Below are 13,911 nucleotides of genomic sequence, written 5' to 3'. Positions count from 1 at the left end.
GTAGTGACGCAGCCCTGTCGCTAAAAGCTGTGTAGTGTAGACGTACCTCAGTGTACACCAGGCCTTTGGCTCCAAAATCAGTGAGCTGCTTTTTAAAACGTTGCCAAAGGTCTCAATGGGCTGAATGGGACAGCTGGCACCTCTGGAGCTGAGCGCACACCCCACGCTGCATTGGCTGCGGAGCTTACGGGATTGTTTTCCCTCCCAGGAGAGCCTGCCATAGGCTTTTTCTAAAACGAAAGCTGAGACTGTGGAGCACAACCGGGCAGCCAGAGGTGAGCTCCAGGACTAGGCCGTGAACTGGGCCGTGAGTCTAAACAAACCGTGCTCCGCCTTCACCTCTCCACGGCCTGCTCTGGAGTCCTGCTGGGAGAGACCGCAGCTCCTTGGGGGGGGGCTCACGTTGTCAACCGTGACCTGCGCAGAGACCTGCGCGCCGCGCCGCGCTGCAATACGGCAGCCTTGGGCTGGGGGGAGGGGGCCGAGTGTGCCGGGGCGGGAGGCTCCCCGGTACCCGCCCCTCACTGCCGTGCCGTGATTTAAATGTCCCGCTGTGCCCGCCCCTTCCCCTCGCTCTGACTGGCTGCGGCAGCAGGGCGGACGCTCAGCCCGGCCGGCGCTTGCTCCCCCCCCGCCCCAGCTCCGCTGACAGCGGCTGGGGGCATTGCACGCATTGCCACCGCCTGGGCGCTCGCTGCTGGCGGCGCGAGCCCTTCGCTGCGCTCTCGTGCCCGGCGGGGTCCTGCAGGAGCGCGAGCCGCGGCCCGAGAGAGGCCGGGAGCGGCGCGAGCCGCGGTTGCTGCGCGCCGCCCCCGCCCCCAGGCGCCGCCTCAAGGACCCGCGCGAGACCCTGCCGCTGGGGATGGAGACGCCGCTGCTGTGACCAGCCGCGGGAGCGCGAGATCCCGGCCCGGCCCCCGCGCGCCGGGGCTAGCGCAGAGCAGCAGCAGCAGGGATGAGCGGGAGCGCTGCCCCCGGGGCCGGCTCGGCGCCTTGCCGCTTCGCTCACTACTTCGTGCTGTGCGGGACCGACGCGGACAGCGGGCTGGAGCCCGACGAACTGGCCGGTAAGCCAGCGGGGGTGGGCGCTGCGCCGCAGCGGGCAGGGGCCGCCGGGTGGTTCCCGGGCTGCATTTCATTGCCCCTTCATGCCTGCTGCAGCCTTCTTCTGCCGTGTCCTCCCAGGCTGCGCCCTGGAGCCCCTTTCTCTGCAGCTCCCCCCCCCTTCCCCCCCCCCCCCCGGATGGCGGTAGCGTGTGTTTGCCCGCACTGTCATTGCGATGTGTTCTCCGCTCCGCAGCGTTAGCAGGCGGGAGTGCGTCGGGGGGGGGGCAACTGGGCGGGTGCGTTTGCGCGCTAACAGGTTAAGAGCGGCTATTAATATCCCGGCGAGAGCAGCGCACCCAGGGGATGCTGGTCCCGCGGGGCTGCCTGCCTGTGTCTGTGCACAAACCCCTACAGCAGGCCGGGGCACTCTCTGCCCTGCACCTCGAGGTGCACAGGCTGTGCGGCGTCTTCACTGCGTTCCTCGTCCGCTCCCGGGGAGTCGCTCGCAAGGGATTTGCCTAATAATCTGGGGGGAGGCTGCTTCTGAACTCAGATTTGGTAATGTCTCCTTGTATTGCTAGAACGCTCCCCACCCACCCAAGAAGCCTGAGTTCCAGCCACTAATTGCAGCACAAGAAACCCACTGGATGCAAAGCACGATTGCATTCACCCTTCTCTGAAAAGGCTTCTGGCTTCCCTCTGCCCACCGCCCCACTTTCAGTGGCAGTGCTTTATAGAAACCTGCTGCAGTGGCTAGGACTGGTTATGTCAGTGGGAGTAAGCAGATCACATTTAGATGTGCTGCTGTAATCTTATTACTGCTTGGACTTTATCCTTTAAGTTTAGCTGCATTTGCCTCATGCTTCAGAGGTTGCTGTGAAGATGTAATCAGTCAGAAACGTGTGCATTTCATGGTAACTTGGGCTCAAAGAGCAGGAAAAGCTACCTTTGGACCTTCTGGCACTATGAAACATCTGTTTCTGTCCCTGCCGCGGTTCTCCCTCTTGAAGGTTTGGGTTTTTCCACCATTAGTAGAAAATCAAAGTAAATTGTTTTGGAGGGTGTGAAGCACACTTGTATTTCACTGCAGGTCTGAGTTAGGAGGGGGTAAGAGAGGTAACTGTTGGAGGGGGTGTAACTCATGTAGAGGGATACAGGGAAAACTAAGAGGCCTTCTCCATGGTGGTGAACCAAGAATCTTGGGCTGCAGTTGTATTTTAAGTCCTCCAATGCATTCAGCTTCAAACAGAAAAGGAAACCTGTTTAAGAGGGTACTGTTAATTTACCTCAGTCCTCCTGTATCAAAAAGTTTTTCCTCTTCTCTCCTCCCCCTTTTCTTTTTTGGGGGAATGGGGGTGAGAAAGTGATTAAAAGTGTCTTTTTAAAAAGACACAACTTGTCCAGCCAGCGTGGAGGTGGTAAAATTGTATTAGAAACTGGTTTATGTGGAACCACTTTATATACTGTTTCCATACTCAATTTGACGGCCAGTGCAGAAATGATTAAAATGGGCTGTTTATCCATGAATCTTACTGATGAAAATCAAAAAGTCTGCATTTATTCACTGCTGGTCTGTATGTTTATAATGTACTGTGGCTGTGCTTCACCCAGTGTGGTGGGACTCCCTTAGGTGGATACTGCAAAAAGAGAATGTTTCAAATATAAAAATAACTGAATGTTCTATCAAATGTGACACCATCCCCCCTCCCATTTCCAATTTAAGTCAGGAATAAAAGAAAAAATCTAAGGGGATTGGAAATGTTGAATGGAGTAATAAAATGTTGGAGGGAGAGGGGGTTTGAAAGACTGGGTGCAATAAAGAATACTTTAATTACTCTGGCAGGATGTTCCCCACATTTTTCATAGAATCCAGGAGGGAATATCCCAGTGTAAAAGTGACAACATTTACTGCACATTTATAGAGACCCAAATTTTGACTTTCTGAAATAACTTTTGGAGATGAGGTTACTCATACTTGTTCTTAGCATTGAGTTGAATATCTTGGGAAGTTAATAGAAAATCCATGCAACTGTATTTCAGGATTGTACATTCAAATAAAGGCAGGTGAAGTTTAGGGAACAAATAATAAGAAAGAAAGTTATTAAAAATTGAATTTTAACTTTAAAAAAATACCAAAACATTAAACCAGCCACAGCTTTGTGTGAGGTTTAATTGCACATAGTCAAGAAATTCCACACTAGACCCCTAATTCTGCAAACCGTTATGCACATGTATAATTTGACTACTCTCATGAATAGTCCCCATTGCTGTCAATAGGACTATGTATTTGAGTAAAGTTACACATGTATGTAAACTTTTACAGGATCAGGGAGTAAGGTTGCTGTGGGAGGCTTATATCTGCCTGAAGGTAAGCGTGTGCTGCATATGGATTTTCATTATATCACAGATCTTGACATACTGGACAATAATAGAAAGAACTTCATTTTCTGAATTTTTTTAGTGAGACAATACAATTTGAATTTCATTCTCTTGATTAATGTATTTTAGACTAAGGTTCAAAATAATTGCATCTGTCCCTTTGTATTAATGTAAATTGTGTAATCACATAATGAAAGACCCTGTGTGCTGTGCACTAGGCGAATAGCTAAGGTAATGCTGGGACTGTTAATTTAGAATTTCTTGGTTTAAAGTTGAGACTTTAATTGCACACCTTTTGAACTTTTTGCTTTTATTGTGTAGCATTGCTGTCATTTGCACATCTAAATTCTGCTTGTTTCAGTAGAAAACTCCTGGTTTATGTGGCATCTCACCACTGAAGGTGAACCGTGTACTAAATCTCTGAGTTGCATAATATGACCTTTTAAGGTTTTAACATTTGTCATTTCTTATTCCTATTTCTGAAAATAACTTGCTAGCCAACACTGTCTTTGGAAGAGTTTATCACCACCTCAGGTAGGAATTAGCTGACTTACTATGTGAAACCGCTTAAGTAGAAATTGTAAGACAAAATGAGGACTGTTCGTGGGTGAATATAAATAACATACTGTACTTCTTTGAGGTTTCAGTTCATGTGTTAATTTAGTGTCTTCAGTTCACCAGTTCTAACACCACTAGTCAGACTTTTTTTTTTTTTTTTTTTTCAATAGGAAGAATTGGCATTGTCAGGTCAAGGACAAGATAAATATTTGAAACAAATATTTTAATACATCCCCTATGAGTTCTTCAGGAATATAGTTGAAAACCTGAACTCATAGGGGATGTATTAAAATATTTGTTTACAAATAAATGACTTGAAAACACTTTAAAAAATACTGTCTTTACCTCTTTTGATAAAACAGGCATTAGAATAACTCCAGTTTTAAAGTAGTCCAATTCCAACAATATTGCTTGAGTAGGTGCATTACTGGTACATTGCTGTTTAACTTAGTAACAAAATGTGTAATCATGAAAGTAATATACTTTAACTCAATAATTATGTTTACAGTAACACTGTAAAAACATCCAAGGACTCCTTTGCCCCCCACCCCTGGCATACCATACTAAACAAAATTGTATGGCTAAGCAATAGATGTGTTGCTTATTGTGCCAAACTTGTTTGTCTCACTGTTACCTTGACCTTCCTCTGCTTACTTGTTGCATCCACCTGTTTTCTCTTGTCATGTGCTTTGACTGTAAGTTCTTTGGTGTAGTGACTGTCTAGTACATCTGTGCATAGCGCCTAGCACAGTGTGTCCCAGATCCTCAGGACCTCTGAGTGCTGCAGCAATACAAAAAATGCTCTTATGTAAACTGATCGAGGTTCTTATTGGACCCTTTGCATCTATTATAAAGGTGTAATGAGAGCACAGTAGTAGGGATAATGTATCTTATTGCATTAAAATGTAAATTACTCTTCACATTTTTAATTAGATTTATGATATTGGAAAAATATTGCAAAGCCAGCAGCGTGGACATTAGTTTGATTATGGTCTGGGCAATGGTAATGGCTTCTTCCTTGGGTATGATTTAATGGCAAGTGAAGTGGCTTGTTGACTATTGTATGATGGAGATAGAGGGGCCTGAATAGCAACTTACTTTCTTCCTTGTTCATACAACATAAAATATGTGTGGACTGGCCTGGGGCTTTGAAGCAGTTAAAGAGAGAAATATATTCATCTCTATATGTATAGATTGTCATCTTCTGTGTGTATGTTTAAAAATTTTTTAAAAAATTAAATACTGGCGTAATGGGATTATGTAGCTTTGATCGGGTTCCTGTCTCTTTGTTAAGGACTGCAATAAACCATAGGCTTCCAGGAGAAGGACAGTTACTCTAGTGACAGGAAAACTGTCCCCCAATCCAGCAAAGTAATTAAGCACATACTTAACTTTAAGTATGTAAATCCCGTTGAAGTCACTATTCACATGCTGTTAAGCACATCTGTAAGTGCCTTGCTGAACTGTAGCCTTAATAGAATTGAGTTATAGTTGAGAACTCAAAATATGTCAGAAATTGGAAGAGGTTAGCTCTCCTGCTATGTCAGTAGTACTGTATTTTTTTCCCCCCGAACGACTTTTGAACGGAATTTAGAACAATTCCCCCCTCCCCATGAGACTCAATTGGGATCAGCAGTGAACCGCAGACACTTCACTAAGTCATGGGGCTTACAGACTAGTTGCCAAATGAGTCAGCATTCCAACATCATCTGGAATTACATGACCTATGTGTTCCCTTTAACTAGGGATAGCCTTTGTAGTATACATTGCCTGCATTTAAACCTAAATTGGTCTTGTGTGTGTGAATTACTTGTTGCTTAATTTTGTGGAGACAACCTAGTGACTTATTTTGTAAACAAGTGTTTATAAACAAGCTGTCTCGTAAATTAAATTTGCCATCGCAATGCAACAATGTCTTATTTTGCTTAGTTCCTCTCTGCTCTCTTTAGTATTAGTTCAGTTTGAGTGCTTCTTTATCAAATAGGAAATGGATCCAATGCCATAATATCCAATTAATATTTTTTATCATAAGGGTAATTCTTTGGCAGTTGAACTTACTGAAAATGTGTCTCTAATTACCTGGCCTTCAATGTGTTGAATACTGGAGGTGTTGCAATGTAGTATATATGTGGTTTCAAGCCAAGAAGCTACTTGGCACTAGTACAAAACTGGTTTTGAGGCTGGAAGAAAATCTCCTCGTATTCAGAGTTTCAGAGCTAAATACAAGATTAAAGAGAGAGTTTTAGCATAACACTGTTACTTCAATCTTGTATTTAGCTTTGACACTCAGAGTACCTTTTCCAGAGCTGAAGAAGAGCTTCTCGCTGAAGAAGAGCAAGACAAGCTCAAAAGCTTGTCTCTCTCATTAACAGAAGTTGGTCCAATATGAGATATTAGCCCATCCACCTTGTCTCTCAAGTATCACAATAAAACTTCAGAAAGGTTCCATTGTAAGCAAAAGAGTAGATTGTAAATAGGCCTGTCAAGCGATTTAAAAAATAAAATAATCATGCAATTAAAAAAATTAATTGCAGTTAATTGTGCTCTTAAATGGTATTCTATTATTGTTTAAATATTTTTGGATGTTTTCTACCTTTTCAAACATGTTTTCAATTACAACACAGAATACAAAAAGTGTACAGTGCTCACTTTATATTTTTGATTACAAATATTTGCACTATTAAAACAAAAGAAAGTATTTTTCAATTCACCTCCTACAAGTATTGTAGTGCAATCTCTTTACTGTGAAAGTGCAACTTACAAATGTGTGTGTGTGTGTGTGTGTGTATATATATATATTTTTTTGTTACATAACTGAAATCAAAAACAAAACTGTGAAACTTTAGAGCCTACAAGTCCATTCAGTCCTACTTCAGCCAATCGCTCAGATAAACAAGTTTGGTTACAATTTTCAGGAGATAATGCTGCCCTCTTCTTGTTTACAATATCACCTGAAAGTGAGAACAGGAGTGTGCATGGTACCATTGGAGCCGGCATGGTAAGATATTTACATGCCAGATGCACTAAGATTCATATGGGGGGGAGGGATAGCTCAGTGGTTTGAGCATTGGCTTGCTAAACCCAGGGTTGTGAGTTCAACCTTTGAGGGGGCCATTTAGGGATCTGGGGCAAAAATGGGGGATTGGTCCTGCTTTGAGCAGGGGGTTGGACTAGATGACCTCCTGAGGTCCCTTCCAACCCTGATATTCTATGATTCTATGTCCCATCATGCTTCAACCACCATTCCAGGGGACATGCTTCCATGCTGATGACAGGTTCTGCTCGATAACTATCCAAAGAAGTGCAGACCTTCACATGTTTATTTTCATCATCTGAGTCAGATGCCACCAGCAGAAGGTTGATTTTTTTTTTCTTTTCTTTTTTGGTGGTTCAGGTTCTGTTGATTCTGCATCATAGAGTTGCTCTTTTAAGACTTCTGAAAGCATGTGCCACACCTCGTCCCTCTCAGATTTTGGACGATCCTTCAGATTCTTAAACCTTGGGTTGAGTGCTGTAGTTACTTTTAGAAATCTCACATTGGTACCTTCTTGTTGTTTTGTTAAATCTGCTGTGAAAGTGTTCTTAAAACGAACAACATGTGCTATAACATGAAATGTATGCAGAACAGGACACCCAATTCTCCCCCAAGGAGTTCAGTCACAAATTTAAGTAACGCATTACTTTTTTAACGAGCATCATCAGTATGGAAGCATGTCCTCTGGAATGGTGGCCAAAGCTTGAAGGGGCATATGAATATTTAGTATATCTGGCATGTAAATACCTTGCAACACCAGCTCCAAAAGTGCTATGCAAACACCTGTTCTCACTTTCAGGTGACATTGTAAATAAGAAGCAGGCAGCAGTATCTCCCATAAATGTAAACAAACTTGTTTGTCTTAGCGATTGGCTGAAATAGGACTGAGTGGACTTGTAGGCTCTAAAGCAGGGGTGGCCAACCTATGGCTCTAGAGCCACATGTGGCTCTTCAGAAGTTAATATGCAGTTCCTTGTATAGGCACCGACTCCGGGGCCGGAGCTGCGGGTGTCAACTTTCCAATGTACCGGGGTGCTCACTGCTCAAGCCCTGGCTCTGCCACAGGCCCGGCCCTGCCTCCATCCCTTCCCGCCCTCTCCCCTGAGCCTGTTGTTCCCCTCACTCCTCACCCTACCCCCCAGAGCCTCCTGCATGCCACAGAACAGCTGATCGGGAGGTGCGGGGAAGGAGGAGGTGGTGCTGATCGGCGGGGCAGCCAATGGGTGGGAGGTGCTGGGAGCAGGGGGGTGGAGCTGATGCTGGGTTGCTGACGTATTACTGTGGCTCTTTGGCAATGTACATTGGTAAATTCTGGCTACTTCTCAGGCTCAGGTTGGCCATCCCTGCTCTGAAGTTTTACATCTGTTTTGTTTTTGAATGTGGTTATGTAACATATATTTATAAGTTGCACTTTCACAATAAAGAGATTTCACTGCAGTACTTGTATGAGGTGAATTGAAAAATACTATTTATAATTTTTACAGGGCAAATATTTGTAATAAAAAATAATATAAAGTGAGCACTGTATACTTCGTATTCTGGGTTGTAATAGAAATCAATATATTTGAAAATGTAGAAAAAATCCAAAATATTTAATTTCAATGGTATTCTATTGTTTAACAGTGTGATTAATTGTGATTAATTTTTTTGAGTTAATCACGTGAGTTAACTGTGATTAATCGACAGCCCTAATTATAAGGTGAGATATTTTAGTAAGGAAACTGCCTCAATGTCTTGTAGGAATAGATGTTCGATAAACAAATGGAAAATCTTCCTTTACTCTGTGGGTTGTAAATTGAGTAGAGGGCCATTAAAATTCTCACTTAGTTTCCCAGTTTAGACACAGCCTTACTGGCCCTACTATAACATAATTTCACCATTACAGTTATGTTGGTATAATTCCTCATGTGGACCCCCACGTTCAGAATAATAGTGGCCTTCTTTCAGTTTGGTTTGTTGAAGTATAATGATGATGATGCTGGTTAACTTCTTTGTGTAGACAAGACCATAACAAGGGATCTTGTCAGAGTTGCAGTTCCTGTTCCTGAATTTTTTTTTCTTGTTAGAATTGTAAATGAACACACAGTCCAAAGGCTTTCTTAATTCCAACTCTTTTTTTTTCTTTCTTAAAATAAAGATGCAGAGTCTGGGCCTTTGTAAATTTAACATGGAATTGTTAAGTTTAAACCATCATGATGTGACTTTGGAAAGGACAGAGTAGCTTGGTTACTGACAACATACAAGTCAATTAACTTTTTCTTGCATCTCAAGAGCGTGGGGTTGTGATGGAATTGTTTGGGGACTTGGAACTCCGTCAGAGCTCTTGGAAGTGATGGAGTTTTAACATCATCGCTTGAACAGAAGGGGACGCTTTCTCAAATGAAATGCTAGGAGAGAAGGTCTGCAAGAGGAGTAATGGGTGATCTCAACAGGTTTTATTGAGTGTCACACTGTCATAAATATAAAGGGAAGGGTAAACCCCTTTGAAATCCCTCCTGGCCAGGGGAAAGCTCCTCTCACCTGTAAAGGGTTAAGAAGCTAAAGGTAACCTCGCTGGCACCTGACCAAAATGACCAATGAGGAGACAAGATACTTTCAAAAGCTGGGAGGAGGGAGAGAAACAAAGGGTCTGTGTCTGTCTGTATGCTGGTCCTGGCCAGGGATAGACCAGGAATGGAGTCTTAGAACTTTTAGTAAGTAATCTAGCTAGGTATGTGTTATCCTTCTCCAGGTACCACTTCCCATCCCAGAAAGTTCCCCACCTACAAGGCAGGTGATGATACTGAGGCCTTCTTAGAAAACTTCGAAAGGGCCTGCCTTGGGTACAACATCTCTACTGACCAATACATGGTAGAGCTGAGGCTGCAGCTCAGTGGACCCTTAGCTGAGGTGGCAGCTGAAATGCCTAAAGAACACATGAACAAGTATGAACTGTTTAAATCCAAGGCGAGAGTCAGAATGGGGATAACCCCCGAGCAGTCTCGTCGGAGGTTCAGAGCCCTAAGGTGGAAACCAGACATGTCATTTACCTGACATGCCTACCACATTGTGAAACATTGGGATGCCTGGATATCAGGACCAAGTGTTGAATCTCCAGTAAATTTGCCCTTCCTAATGCAAATGGAACAATTCTTAGAGGGTGTTCCTGAGGAAATAGAAAGATACATCCTAGATGGGAAACCCAAAACTGTAATCGAGGCAGGAGAGATTGGAGCCAGATGGGTGGAGGTGGCAGAGAAGAAGAAAACTGGTCGCAGTTGGAGCGGAGACCAGAAGGGACCACCCCAGACCACACCCTTTTCCCGGGGGCCGCCCAAAGCCCCACCTACCTCCCAAAGAACCCTCCAGACCCCTTATCGTCCTGCCACCCCGTTCTCGAGCAACCCTCCTCGCCCCAGTGACCCGTCAGCTGGATGATGTTTTAAATGTAATGAGCTGGGGCATGTAAAGGCCAACTGCCCCAAGAACCCCAACAGATTACAGTTCATCGCACCGGAATCACACCAGAGGTCCACAGGCCCAGATACCTCCCAGATACCCTTGGAGCGGAGGGAAACTGTGAGTGTGGGCGGGAAGAAGGTCACCGCGTGGAGGGACACCGGAGCACAAGTGTCAGCTATCCATGCTTCCTTAGTGGACCCCAATTTAATCAACCCAGAGATCCAAGTGACGATTCAACCCTTCAAGTCCAACTCTTTCAATTTGCCTACAGCCAAGTTGCCTGTCCAGTACAAGGGCTGGTCAGGAACATGGACTTTTGCAGTCTATGATGATTATCCCATCCCCATGCTGTTGGGGGAAGACTTGGCCAATCATGTGAAGCAGGCCAAGAGGGTGGGAACGGTCACCCGCAGCCAGGCTAAAGAAGCTGTGAGGCCTAGCTCTGTTCCGGAAACTTCTATCAGGGCCCAGTCAGAGGTGATGGACCTGGACCCCAGGCCAATGCCTGCAACAGCAGTAGTGGATCCAGTCCCAGAGACCCAGACGGAACCAGTCCCAGAACCGGAACCAGCCGAACAACCAACACCAGACCCCGTGTCAGCACTGAATCCAGTACTTGCAACCTCAACACCAGAGGGCCCCACTGAACTGACAGCAGCCCCACTGAACTGGCAGCAGCCGATAACCCTACACAAGAGGCTCAGCCGGAGCCTGAATCCCAACATAGTGCACCAGCGGAGAGCGGTTCACAGTCAACAGAAACAGCTCCATCCCCTATATCGCTTCCAGAGGGACCAAGCCTAGGTCCACAATCCAATGAGGGACTGATGTCTCCCGCCTCAAGGGAACAGTTCCAGACCGAACAGGAAGCAGATGAAAGCCTCCAGAGAGCTTGGACGGTGGCACGGAGCAACCCACCGCCTCTCAGCTCTTCTAATCGATCCAGGTTTGTTGTAGAAAGAGGACTTTTATACAAGGAAACTCTTTCTGGTGGACACCAGGAAGACTGGCATCCTCAGAGACAGTTGGTAGTTCCAACTAAATACCGGGCCAAGCTCTTGAGCTTAGCCCACGATCACCCTAGTGGCCATGCTGGGGTGAACAGGACCAAAGACCGTTTGAGGGGGTCATTCCACTGGGAGGGAATGGGCAAGCATGTTTCTACCTATGTCCAGTCTTGTGAGGTGTGCCAAAGAGTGGGAAAACCCCAAGACCAGGTCAAAGCCCCTCTCCAGCCACTCCCCATCATTGAAGTTCCATTTCAACGAGTAGCTGTGGATATTCTGGGTCCTTTTCCGAAAAAGACACCCAGAGGAAAGCAGTACATACTGACTTTCATGGATTTTGCCACCCGATGGCCAGAAGCAGTAGCTCTAAGCAACACCAGGGCTAAAAGTGTGTGCCAGGCACTAGCAGACATTTTTGCCAGGGTAGGTTGGCCCTCCGACATCCTCACAGATGCAGGGACTAATTTCCTGGCAGGAACTATGAAAAACCTTTGGGAAGCTCATGGGGTAAATCACTTGGTTGCCACTCCTTACCACCATCAAACAAATGGCATGGTGGAGAAGTTTAATGGAACTTTGGGGGCCATGATACGTAAATTCGTAAATGAGCACTCCAATGATTGGGACCTAGTGTTGCAGCAGTTGCTCTTTGCCTACAGAGCTGTACCACATCCCAGTTTAGGGTTTTCCCCATTTGAACTTGTATATGGCCGTGAGGTTAAGGGGCCATTGCAGTTGGTGAAGCAGCAATGGGAGGGATTTACACCTTCTCCAGGAACTAACATTCTGGACTTTGTAACCAACCTACAAAACACCCTCCGAACCTCTTTAGCCCTTGCTAGAGAAAACTTACAGGATGCTCAAAAAGAGCAAAAAGCCTGGTATGATAAACATGCCAGAGAGCGTTCCTTCAAAGTAGGAGACCAGGTCATGGTCTTAAGGGCGCTCCAGGCCCATAAAATGGAAGCATCGTGGGAAGGGCCATTCATGGTCCAGGAGCGCCTGGGAGCTGTTAATTATCTCATAGCATTCCCCACCTCCAACCGAAAGCCTAAGGTGTACCATATTAATTCTCTAAAGCCCTTTTATTCCAGAGAATTAAAGGTTTGTCAGTTTACAGCCCAGGGAGGAGACGATGCTGAGTGGCCTGAAGGTGTCTACTACGAAGGGAAATGTGCTGGTGGTGTGGAAGGGGTGAACCTCTCCATGACCCTTGGGCGTACGCAGCGACAGCAGATCCAGGAGCTGTACACTAGCTACGCGCCAACGTTCTCAGCCACCCCAGGACTGACTGAACGGGCATACCACTCCATTGACACAGGTAATGCTCACCCAATTAGGGTCCAACCTTACCGGGTGTCTCCTCAAGCTAAAACTGCTATAGAACGGGAGATCCAGGATATGTTACAGATGGGTGTAATCCGCCCCTCTGAAAGTGCATGGGCATCTCCAGTGGTTCTAGTTCCCAAACCAGATGGGGAAATACGTTTTTGCGTGGACTACCGTAAACTAAATGCTGTAACTCGCCCAGACAACTATCCAATGCCATGCACAGATGAACTATTAGAGAAACTGGGACGGGCCCAGTTCATCTCTACCTTGGACTTAACCAAGGGGTACTGGCAGGTACCGCTAGATGAATCTGCCAAGGAAAAGACAGCCTTCATCACACATCTCAGGCTGTATGAATTTAACATACTCCCTTTCGGGCTGCGAAATGCACCCGCCACTTTCCAAAGACTTGTAGATGGTTTCCTAGCGGGATTAGGAGAATATGCAGTCGCCTACCTTGACGATGTGGCCATATTTTCGGATTCCTGGGCAGACCACCTGGAACATCTACACAAAGTCCTTGAGCGCATAAGGGAGGCAGGACTAACTGTTAAGGCTAAGAAGTGTCAAATAGGCCTAAACAGAGTGACTTACCTTGGACACCAGGTGGGTCAAGGAACTATCAGCCCCCTACAGGCCAAAGTGGATGCTATCCAAAAGTGGCCTGTCCCAAAGTCAAAGAAACAGGTTCAATCCTTCTTAGGCTTGGCCGGTTATTACAGACGATTTGTACCGCACTACAGCCAAATCGCTGCCCCACTGACAGACCTAACCAAAAAGAAACAGCCAAATGCTGTTCAGTGGACCGGAAAGTGTCAGAAGGCCTTTAACAAGCTTAAAGTGACACTCATGTCTGACCCTGTACTAAGGGCCCCAGACTTTGACAAACCGTTCCTAGTAACCACAGATGCATCCGAGCGTGGTGTGGGAGCAGTTTTAATGCAGAAAGGACCTGATCAAGAATTCCACCCTGTAGTGTTTCTCAGCAAAAAACTGTCTGAGAGGGAAAGCAACTGGTCAGTCACTGAAAAAGAATGTTATGCCATTGTCTACGCTCTGGAAAAGCTATGCCCATATGTTTGGGGACGGCGTTTCCACCTGCAAACCGACCAT

General features: G+C 45.8%; 1 protein-coding gene across 2 annotated transcripts in view; it reads left to right on the top strand.

Annotated features, from left to right (window-relative positions):
• Positions 1–945: 945 nt before the first annotated feature.
• Positions 946–13,911, top strand: part of DENND5B (DENN domain containing 5B) — a 170,191-nt gene continuing 157,225 nt past the window's right edge. The window contains exon 1 of one of the 2 annotated variants that reach the window (XM_077807515.1): positions 946–1,067. In XM_077807515.1, the coding sequence (XP_077663641.1) occupies positions 956–1,067 (112 nt within the window). In that variant the 5' untranslated portion in view covers positions 946–955. The remainder of the gene's footprint in view (positions 1,068–13,911) is intronic. The other variant, XM_077807514.1, reaches the window with a different exon arrangement.

Source organism: Eretmochelys imbricata, chromosome 1 (genome assembly GCF_965152235.1).
Source record: "Eretmochelys imbricata isolate rEreImb1 chromosome 1, rEreImb1.hap1, whole genome shotgun sequence".
NCBI classification, from domain to species: Eukaryota; Metazoa; Chordata; order Testudines; family Cheloniidae; genus Eretmochelys; species Eretmochelys imbricata.
This window is presented reverse-complemented; position numbering and strand designations above follow the sequence as displayed.